Raw genomic sequence first — 11,619 nt, forward strand, 5'->3', positions numbered from 1 at the left:
CAGGGATCATGACCTGAGCCGAAGGCAGCGGCTTAACCCACTGAGCCACCCAGGCACCCAGATGTCCAGTTTTAATTCCCGAACACAGCTTTGAGACACAACAAGATATATTTTAAGTATCTTCTTTGAATTATCTTTTTTTTTTTTTTTTTAAGATTTTATTTATTTGACAGACAGAGATCCCAAGGAGGCAGAGAGGCAGGCAGAGAGAGAGGAGGAAGCAGGCTCCCTGCCGAGCAGAGAGCCCGATGCGGGGCTCGATCCCAGGACCCTGGGATCATGACCCAAGCCAAAGGCAGAGGCTTTAACCCACTGAGCCACCCAGGCGCCCCTTCTTTGAATTATCTTAATGATAACTTTTAAGTCCTAGTAATAGTAATGACTCTATATAATAACCATTTTTAGTATATAATACATATATTTCATATACATTAGTATATAATATATGTAAGGTTTTATAGGCGAGATAAACATGACGCCAGGTGAAGTGGGTACAAGGCAAGGTTTATTTTTTTTTAATTAATTAATTTTATTATTTTTTTTTTCTTTCTTTTAAAATTTTTTATTTATTTTTAAAATTTCTTCTTTTAAAATTTCTTTTTTATTTTCAGCATAACAGTATTCATTATTTTTTCACCACACCCAGTGCTCCATGCAGTCCATGCCCTCTATAATACCCACCACCTGGTACCCCGACCCCCATCCCCTTCAAAACCCTCAGATTGTTTTTCAGAGTCCATGGTCATTCATGGTTCACCTTCCCTTCCAATTTCCCCCAACTCCCTTCTCCTCTCTATCTCCCCATGTCTTCCATGCTATTTGTTTTGCTCCACAAATAAGTGAAACCATATGATCAAGGCAAGGTTTATTAAAGGTACTCTTCGGTGAAGTTTCAGGGCTCAGGAGACAGGGAGCCAAGAAAGTTGCACCGGGAGGAGGTGGGCACTCCCGGGGGAGGTTCCACGACTCTGGAAAGCAGTGGTGGAAGTTGCGCTGGGAGGGAGTTGGTGGGGGTCTTTTATCTGTCTCCTGCATAGGTATAGGGTTACCTATGGAGACGTGATCTGGGCATACATCCTTTTGGCGGGAGAGTCAAGGGTTAAGGAGGCAGGGGCAGGCTAGAAGACAGCGGTGAGACCCCGCGGGGGTCTGGTGGCGACACCGTGGCGGTCATTTCCATTGCTCTTCCTGCACGGAGCCTCCAGAGCCGACGGTCATTTCTATTGTTCCTCCTACACTCCCGGAGCCCACCGACCCAACAATATACATCTTACATATATAATAATATATGACATATATTATTATATGTGGTATATAATAATAATTTTTAACCACTTAACCAAATAACCATTTTCCCCTGTGGAATCAACTCTATAATATAAAAACTAATGCTAGTTAACTCTGGCTGAAGACTGTGTGCCAAACACTGTTCCTTTTGTGCATTCTTCCTGAGTCTACTGAACAGTCCATCCAGGTAGATGCTATGATCAGCATGTCACACGTATCGAAAGGGAGGCATTGATTGAGATTCGTGGTTAGTACATGGCAGAGACAGGATTACAACCAGGGTTCTTAACCGGCCTATTGTGCTGCCTTCCATAGGCAGAGTGCCTTCCTTGCCCTCGAGTAAAACATTTAGTCTCAAAAATACGACATAAAAAGTTTTTTTACTGCTAAGCACTTTGGGTTGCTCTCAGAAGTGCAATATATTTATGCTCTTAGAGAGACATATGTATTTAATACTTGCATTTCAGTAATTGAAGAGTGCAATGTGCTGAGAAGTAAAAAAAAAAAATATATATATATATATTATATATATATAAATGTAAGTGTATACTTTGTAACTTAGATTATTTTCTTTTTCCTTTGAAATTAGTAAGCAGCCCCACTGCATCTAATTACACCTCCTACTCTTTGGAGAGTAGAGGTGAAACCCGAGTTTTTAAATAAGGTCTCTCCCTTGGGTGCTAGGGGAATGAAGACCTGTCAGCTAGCTCCAGTGTGTTCTTGTGCTTGGAATGTTCTTGCTTCAGTTTCAACAACTTAAGTTTTCAAAGGACAGTTGAGGCCCTGGAGGAAGGCATGAGTTTATACAGGTTTAAGGGAGGTTCCAAGAGAGTTTCATTGTTTTGGGCCAAGGGCAGGAGGTTCCTATTCTCAAAGTATCTTAGATGCTGATGCATTTAAGTTTAAGCTTACATTGAAATTCAGTTTGTAGATCTTTGAAAGAATGCAATTTTGCAGTCCTTTTGGTAATTTCTAGAAATGTTGTTTTTTGTGGAGAGCATGGACTTTAACTCTGAGGTCCAACTTTCTGGCTTCTGGTTTCTGAAGAAATTAGTTCTTTCAATAAGGTTATGGTGTGAAGTTTTGAAAATTTCCTTTGATAAATGATTGGCCTTCCCCCAACCCCCAGTTTATTTTGCATTGTCTAGCCCAGCTCATGGATATCTGCTCTTTTTCTTAATGTAAGAATAACTTAAAATAGTCTTATGTCAGAGTTCAAGACATTCTTGAAAAAGGTCCAATCGATACTCTAGTCTCAGAAAGACATGCTAATTTTAAATTCTTTTATAAAACTTTTTATAGAGCAGGAGAACTTACTTTCTTTCTGTTTGCCTCTGTCTCTGTGTTAGGTTCGAGCTGCTAACCTTAGTGGAGACTGCTCACTTATAAATGAAATATTCAGGTTGCATTTTGGATTGAAACAACACCATCAGGTAAAACTAACATATGAATCACTTAACCCTCCAGAGTGCTAGGAGTGGAAATAACGCACAAAGAAATGAGAAGTACATTTTGCATTTGAAATGTGAAAGAACTACTTCTGTGGGGAGAATACAGAATGTGTCCCGTGGAAGCCAAATGGATGGAATTGAGTTCCACTTTTTATTTTATTTTATTTTATTTATTTATTTTAGAGAGAGAGAGACAGTGAGAGAGAGAGCATGAGAGGGGAGAAGGTCAGAGGGAGAAACAGACTCTCCGTGGAGCTGGGAACCCAATGCACTACTCGATTCCGGGACTCTGGGATCAAAACCTGAGCCAAAGGCAGTTGCTTAACCAACTGAGCCACCCAGGCACCCGAATTCTATTTTTTAATGATGGGAAGCTGTGTGACTCAGTGAGAGATTTTAATAGTGAAAAGAACCATGCAACCTTGTTCTTGGGATCCTTTTGGAAGCAGGTAGATGAAGAATGGATGCAAAATCACAGTCTATCGGACTGTGCTCTCCACAGTCTGGGACTTGTATTCTGGAGATAAAACAGTCATACCTTTCGGAACAGAGGCTGCCCCACAACACAGGTTAGGGCTGAGTAGTAGGGCATCTTGACAGGCTGTGGGCCATGATAGCAAAGCTTTGAATCAGCACAGCCCTGACAATGCTCTCTCTCCTCTTTTTCCCTTGGGTAGTGGTTGCTGAAAATGAATAAACTAGCAACAGGAGGGAAAGTTCAGGGAGGTAGTGGGAGCCTGGTTGAGGGAGAGCAATCTTAGAGAATGGAGTCCCTGTGTTTGTACAGCATGTACCCAAGAGACACTGACATTGATGACAGTAACCGATGGCAAAATATGGTAATATCAGCCAGTTTTAATAGGAATGCATTACATTTGGAAAGATAAACCTGAACTGTGGTCTATACGTGTGCCTCCCAAACCTTTAACTCTAGGAGACAAATTTTTGCTATCTTTTTTTCCCCTGGAAGGGAGAAATGTCTTCTTCTGGCAGTTGCTGTCATAGCTCCATATGGTTCATCCTTTCTTTATGCCTGGGGTTTATTTTTAAATCAGTGTTTAGTGTAACTTAGGTCGAGAAGCACTGGTTTATATTCTAATGCTAGTGAGCATCTCCAGCTCAGGCATACTGACCAGGGTGAAGTAAAACAGGGAATAAACACAGAAGATGAATGATTGACAGATTGCACAGCTGTAAGGACCAGTATTTTTTTTTTTTTTTAAGATTTTATTTATTTGAGAGAGAGAAAGAGAAAAAAAGAGAGCGAGTAAAAGCAGGGGAAGTGGCAGGCAGAGGGAGAGGGAAAAGCAAGCCCCCAACAAATAGGGAGTCCAATATGGGACTCCATCCCAGGACCCTGGGATCATGACCTGAGCTGAAGGCAGATGCTTAACCGACTGAGCCACCCAGGCGTCCCTGGTTATTTTTCATGAAGTGTGCCATTCTTTTGAACTTTAGTTTGTGCTTGTGGAGAAATAAATGGATTTAAAGTGCTCCAAGAATTGGAATGGCAGGACTTTCTGTTTCTTTTTTCTTTTAAGATTTTATTTATTTATTTGACAGAGAGATAGAAAGCACAAGTAGGCAGAGCGGCAGGCAGAGGGAGAGGGAGAAGCAGACTCTCCGCTGAACAGGGAGTCCAACGAGGGGCTCGATCCCAGGACCTTGGGATCATGACCTGAGCCAAAGCAGACACTTAAGTGACTGAGCCACCCAGGCGCCCCAGGACCGTCTGTTTTGTAACATATTTAGAATACTGAGAGAATCTAGCCTATTACTATGTATTAGATAATTTGTTGTCTTAAGTAGAGAATTTAATACCCATGCAAAGAACGCTCAGGAAAAAAAAAAAGTTGTTTGATTTTTTTCTCCTGAAAAATTGAGACACCTTCAAATTTTGTGTATATATATATGTGTAGCTTCCTATTGCCTCCATGGGAGATGCCCCTCTTGAAGGAAAGATTATCTAGTATTAGTCAACTGGAAAGTAAAGAAAGAGAAAGACATAGAAGTAAAGTATATCTTAAATCTATTGAAATTTTACCAAAAATCCAACCAGAACCTTATTTATAGATTTTTTGTTTGTTTGTTTGTTAGTTTTTTTGATTTTTGCAAATTGGGAGTTACTGTTTGTTGGACTGCAGAGAATGACATCTGGTTGTATTATTGGAAAAGATGAAAAAATAGAGGAGGTCTTATTTATACCTAAATAATTTTAGATCAAGCTAAACATATTCCATAATTTAAGAGTTATGTTTCTACTTTAGAATGATAGAAATGAATAAAATAATATGAAAGGGGATTAATTCTTCTTTTTCCATGAATTTTTAAAACTTAAATTCAAGTAATTAACACATAATGTATTATTAGTTTCAGAGGGAGAGGTCAGTGATTCATCAGTCTTATATAATACCCAGTGCTCATTACATCATGTGCCCTCCTTAATGTCCATCACCCAGTAACCACATCCCCCCACTGACATCCCCTCCAGCAACCCTCAGTTTGTTTCCTGTGATTACGAGTCTCTTATGGTGGGGCGCCTGAGTGGCTCAGTTGGTTAAGCCTCTCCCTTCCGCTGAGGTCATGATCCCAGGGTCATGAGACTGAGTCCCGCCTTGGGCTCCCTGCTCAGCAGGGGGTCCGCTGTTCCTTTTTCCTCTGCCCCTCCTCCCTGCTTGTGTTCTTTCTCCGTTTCTGAAATCAATCAATCAATCAATCAATCGTTAAAAAAACAACAAAAAAGAAGTCCCTTATGATTTGTTTCCCTCTCTGATTTTGTCTTTTATTTTTCCCTCCCTTCCCCTATGATCCCGTTTTTTTCTTAAATTCCACATATGAGTAATTATCTTTGTCTGATTGACCTATTTTACTTAGCATAAGTGTCCGGCCGGAGCGACAAGAGGGAGCAGGGTTGAAGGAGAGGAGAATGAAGAAAGGGAGTGTGGGGAACAGGAGGGACACAGGCGAACGTGTCAAGCAAGTGCCAAAGTTTATTTTGTAGAGTTCTGATTTATACCACACAGTAAGAGAATCGCCTTCTGTACATCTACTTTCTCTTTTGGCCTGAGAGTAGCTGGCCATGCAGAGATACCAGACAGCCTTGACCTTCGTGGTTTGGACACTTAGGCCATAATTCAATATTCTCAAAACACAGGAGCCTTATTAGCTTGGTCTTGAGACAGCAGGTGCAATGGCAACAAGCCAAACCTTACAATGTTCTCATAACAATCACCAGGGAGACACAGTGGCACTCTAGCTCGCTACCTGTGGAAGTCCTTGGTTGAAGAGGTTCCCAAGAACTGTTGCTCTATTGGGTTAACCCCTTCTAGGCACGAGGCTCCCAACACATAAGATCCTTTAGTTCCATCCATGTCCTTGCAAATGGCAAGATTTCTTTTTTTTTTTTTTTTAATGGTTGAGCAGTATTCCTTTGTATATGAATACCACATCTTCTTTGTCCATTCATCTATTAATGGACATTTGGGCTCTTTCCATAGTTTGGCTATTGTAGACATTGTTGCTATAAACATTGGGGTGCAGGTGGCCCTTCAGATCACATTTGTATCAATGTGGTAAATACCTATTAGTGCAATTGCTGGGTTGTAGGATAGCTCTATTTTCAACTTTTTTTTTTTCTAAAGATTTTATTTATTTATTTGGCAGAGAGAGAGAGATCATAAGTAGGCATCGAGGCAGGCAGAGAGAGAGGGGGAAGTAGGCTCCCTGCCCAGCAGAGAGCCCAATGTGGGGCTTGATCCCAGGAGCCTGAGATCATGACCTGAGCCAAAGGCAGAGGCTTAACTCACTGAGCCACCAAGGCTCAGCTTTTTGAGGAACCTCTATAGTGTTCTCCAGAGTGGCTGTACCAGCTGGCATTCCCACCAACAGGGTAAGAGGGTTTGAAAGGGAATTAAGTCTGACTGTGGTCAGACATTATATAAAATGTTATTATTTCATGATTTAAATTGTCATTTAAATTAAAGCCATATACTTTTCTTTCTCCTTAGACTTGTGTGCGAGACAGAGCCATTCTTTCTATCCTGGCTGTTAGGAATATCAGCAAAGAGGTAGCCCAAAAGGCTGTTGATGAAGTTTTTGAATCTTGTTTCAATGACCATGAACCTTTTGGAAGGATCCCACATAACAAGACCTACGCAAGATATGCTCATAGAGACTTTCAAAACCGTGATCGGTATTACTCAAATATATGAAGACATTTTATAAATGGAATTTCTGTGATCTGAAGAAAATATAGTTCTTAAGTGGATAAATGTAAAATGTATGTGATCAATTAAATACAGATAAAAGAGAGAAAGTACTGATTCTAGCATATGATCAGAAAAAGAAACTGTGGTAAAAGTGAAACTGCCTTAAACTCCAAGGCAAAAATTGTAACTTTATAGTTAACCATTTGGTAGGTAAGGTAAATAAATTACATTTTTGTATTTTTTATGTTGTACTTGTGTTTTTTATTATTTATGTTATTTTTAGATTGTGATTTGTTTTTGTTACATGTGAATATTTTAAAATCTGATTATGAAACCCATGAAGTGTGTCCTTGTATGAAGTTGATATGTGACCACTTGGTATTTACATTAAATGTAAAGAAAATGTACTGATTCTATTAAAAGACATTTATTGAGATGTTATCATGGTCAAAATATGCAAAGAATTAAAGTTGGGAATGGTTCATTCAATGGTCAATGCCTCCCTTTTCCCTCTTCTTCTTTCAACTGTATGTGGGGACTATGTGGCTTAACTTTCCAGGGATAAGTTCTGATTAGATTTTTCTTTTGTAAAGGCAGTGCATTAAGTTTATAATGTAACTAAATTTAATTTTTTTTCTGAACTTAATTTTTATGTACTTACAAGATTTTTCATATAGTTATTCTCAAATCTTTTGTCAGGCCCTGTGTCTTGAGTTCTAGATTCAGAAAACAGGTCATCTTGTCTATTCCCCTTAACTGGTAGCTGCATTTTCTACCTATCTCTGGCAAATGTTTCTTGACCTATGTCCAGACTTAAAGACAGTGATACTTGTATGTAGATGTGGCTAATTAAGAATTTAAAGACAATGAAGTTAGGATTATTTCTTGTGAATTAACATTTGATTTAATTATAAAGTGATACCCAAGCTTGATAACTTATTAAACATTAAAGCGAGGTTTGAGGATTCTGGGAAGACGGTAGAGTAGGAAATAACAGAAATCAGTGTCACCACCTAGACAAAATTGCACTGGCAGAATCTTATATAAATATTTTGAAACTCGAGTCTGAAGGCTCCTAACTTCCAAGGAAAGGCACGGATGGTAAATTGCAGTTAATTTTGATCAATTTCAGCTCTTAGCGTTGTAGTAGCTACCCATCTCCCACCACTCTGCCCTGTGGCAGACAGTTATATATGTGTTCCTGGAGTAGCTTGTACACAGATTGTGGAGCCACAGTGGGCAAAAGGTACCCTGTCTTCCATATATTTGGGACCTGCTCTGATTGCTGCTTCTGAACACAGAGGTTTGGAGATAGAGATGGTGGCATTGTTGCACCATTTTTGCAAAGTGCTTCCCAAACGGCTAAAAGGTCTTCAAAGGGCTGGTGCCTTTTGTTGTCCTTCATTTTCCCCTTTTGGTATCTAGACCTTGAAGACTAGGCCATTCAAAAACAATGGCAGGGGTACCTAGGTAGCTCAGTTGGTAAAGCATCTGCCTTCAGATCAGGTCTGAAGGTACTGGGATTGAGCCCCGCATTGGGCTCCCTGCTCAGTGGGCAGCCTCCTTCTCTCACTCCCTCTGCCACTGTCCCTGCTTGTGCCCTTTCATGCTCTCTCTCAAATAAATAAAATCTTAAAAAAACAAATAAAAAACCCCAAAATAATGGCTTATGCAGGGGGGAATTAGAAAGTCATCAGGCATGCTCAGGGAAAGGCATAGCCTTAGAAAAACCCAAGAAGACCAAGTTTACACCTCAGGATGATCCTTGGCACAGAGACAGCCTGCAACAATTAAAAGCAGAAACAAAAACTAACACTAACTAACCTGAGGAAGCAGAAGAATCTGATTTTCAGAGCTACCAAATTATTAGATTCAAGTGTCCTGTTTTCAACTCCAAAAATCGCAAGGCATACAAAGGATACACAAGACATACACAAGAAAGTGTGGCCCATTCAAAGGAGAAAATAAACTAACAGAAATTTTCCCTGAAAAGACCTGATGGTGGGTTTAGCAGACAAAGAATTTAAAACAACTGCCTTAAAGACACTCCAAGAACTAAAGGCAAATGTGGAGAAAGTCAACAACTTATGTACAAACAAAATGGAAATATCAATAAAGAGATAAAAAACTTAAAACCAAAAAGCTTGGAAAGTACAATGACAAATGACAAAAATCCACTTGAGGGATTCAAATGCAGATTTGGTTAGGCAGAAGAAAGAATCGGTAATCTTGAAGAAAAGGAAAATTATTGAATCTAAAGGACAGAAAAAAAAAAGGTAAAAGAAAATGGAACAGAGGCTAAGGGATGTGAGGGGTACAATCAAGTTGGCCAGTGTATGCATTATGGAAGTCCCAGGAGAAGAGAGAGAAAGGGACACACAGAATATTTGAAGAAATAATGGTTTGTAACTACACATTTTATTTTCTACATGATTTTAGAGACTTAATACATTAAAGAAGTTATTAGTTTATGTTTGGGGTCACACATATATAAATATGTAATTCTGTGGCACCAACAACTGAAAAGAAAGAAGACAGCAGAATTTTTTTTTAAGGAGCAGAATTTTTGTATGTTATTAAAGTTACACTGGTCTAAATTCAAAACAGAGTGTTAAAACTTTCTGATATTAAATGTAATCTCCATGGTAACCACAGGAAAATAGTTATAGAATATACACAAAAGGACATGACGAATTTAAATTCACTACAAAAAATCAAGTAAACACAAAAGAAGAGAACGGCTCTGTACATGGGAGACAAAAAAGCTGTAAGGTATATAGAAAAATATGTAGCAAGATGCCTGAGGTAAATGTCCTCCTATCAGTAATTATTTTATTATTTTAACGTACTAATTTTTTTATTCTAAAAAGAGAAAGAGAGCATGAACAAGGAGGGGGCAAAGGGAGAGGGAGCAAGAATTCTCAAGCAGACTCCATGCTGAGCACAGAGCCTAAGGCAAGGCCTGATCCCATGACCTGAGCTGAAATCAAGAGTCATGTGCTCAATCAACGAAGCCATCCAGGTGCCCCTCAGTTATTATTTTAAATGTAAATGGATTAAACTCTCCAAACAAAAGATTGGGAAAAGATTGGCAGAATGGATTAAAAAAAAAATGACCCAACTCTAAGATGTCTACAAAAGACTCAGCTAAGATGTAAACACAAATAGATTAAAAGTGAAACAATGGAAAAGGATATTCCCTGCAAATACTAACCAAAAGAGAGCAGGATAGACTATACTAACACTGGACAAGATAGACTTTAAATCAAAAGAGTTTATAAGAGAAAAAGGGATGTTGTATATCAAAAAAAAGCTTCAATAGAGCAAGAAGACATAACATTTACACTCATAATAACAGACCACCGAAATAGGTGAAGCAAAGGGGAGAGAATCGAAGGGAGAAATAGACAGTTCTACAACAATAGTTGGAAACTTCACTACCCCACTCTCCATAATGGATAGAACAACAAGACAGATGATAACCAAGTGAACAGAGGACTTGAACCACAAAATGAACCAACCGGATCTAACAGACATACACGGGACACTCTAACCAACAACAACAATATACACATTTTTCTCAAGTGACATGGGATATTTTCTAATATAGATTATATGTTAGGCTACAAACTAATATATCAATATATTTAAAAAGATATCATATAAAGTATCTTCTCTGACTACAAAGGGATGAAAGTAGAGATTGATAACAGAAGGACAATTAAAAAATTACAAATTTGTAGAAATTAAAAAACATACACAACAAATGATCAAAAAAGAAATCACAGGGAAGTTAGAAAATACTTAAGACAAATGAAAACAACCACAAAGTACCAAAAATTATAGGGCACAGCAAAAGTGGTGCTAAAGGAAAAATTTATAGCTGTAAATACTTACATTAAAAAACAAGAAAAATCTCAAATCAGCAACCTAACTTTACAATGTAAGGAGCTAGACAAAGAAGAAAAAACTAAACCCAAAACCAGCAGAAGGAAGGAAACCATAAACATTAGAGCAGAGACCAGTGAAATAGAGAATAGAAAAATAATAGAGAAAATTATAAAACCAAAAGGTCAAAAGAATTGACAAAATTTCAGCTAGATGGACTAAGAAAAAGAGACTTCAAATTACTAAAATCAGAAAGTGGGAGCATTACTACCAAACTATAGGAATAAAAAAAAATTATGAGAGTACTGTGGACAAAGGTACACACACATATTAGATCACCTAGACGAAATGGACAAATTCCTAGAAATGCAGCACCAAACCATAAAGAATAGAAAATCTATAGGAACTAAAACTAATAGGGAGATTGAATCCCTAATAAAAAATCTTCTGGGGGAGATAGTTCAAGTTGGCAGAGGAGTAGGAGATCTTAGTTTCATCCAGTCCCAGGAATTCTGCTAGATAGCTATCAAATCATTCTGAACACCTACCTGCAAACTCAACCAGAGAGCTAAGAAAAAATAACTGCAACTCTACAAACAGAAAAGCGACCACTTTCTGCAAGGTAGGAGGTGTGGAGAAGAGAATCTGAGGTGATATATGGGAAGATGGGCCACGGGGTGGCAGAGCCTCTGTAGGCTGGCTACTGGAAAGTGATAAAGCAGAAGAGCACAAAATCAGAACTTTTAGAAGTTTGCTTCCATGAGGGGTGCTCAGGTGGTGAAGTC

At 38.7% G+C, this 11,619-nt stretch overlaps 1 protein-coding gene across 2 annotated transcripts in view; it reads left to right on the plus strand.

Moving 5' to 3' along the window:
- ATP23 (ATP23 metallopeptidase and ATP synthase assembly factor homolog) overlaps positions 1–7,188 on the plus strand; it is a 23,495-nt gene extending 16,307 nt beyond the window's left edge. The window contains exons 5-6 of one of the 2 annotated variants that reach the window (XM_059404929.1): positions 2,637–2,720; positions 6,746–7,188. In XM_059404929.1, coding sequence (XP_059260912.1) covers positions 2,637–2,720; positions 6,746–6,949 — 288 coding nt within the window. In that variant the 3' untranslated portion in view covers positions 6,950–7,188. The remainder of the gene's footprint in view (positions 1–2,636; positions 2,721–6,745) is intronic. The other variant, XM_059404927.1, reaches the window with a different exon arrangement.
- The last annotated feature ends 4,431 nt before the right edge of the window (positions 7,189–11,619 follow it).

Source organism: Mustela nigripes, chromosome 6, assembly GCF_022355385.1.
Source record: "Mustela nigripes isolate SB6536 chromosome 6, MUSNIG.SB6536, whole genome shotgun sequence".
Classification (NCBI taxonomy): Eukaryota; Metazoa; Chordata; class Mammalia; order Carnivora; family Mustelidae; genus Mustela; species Mustela nigripes.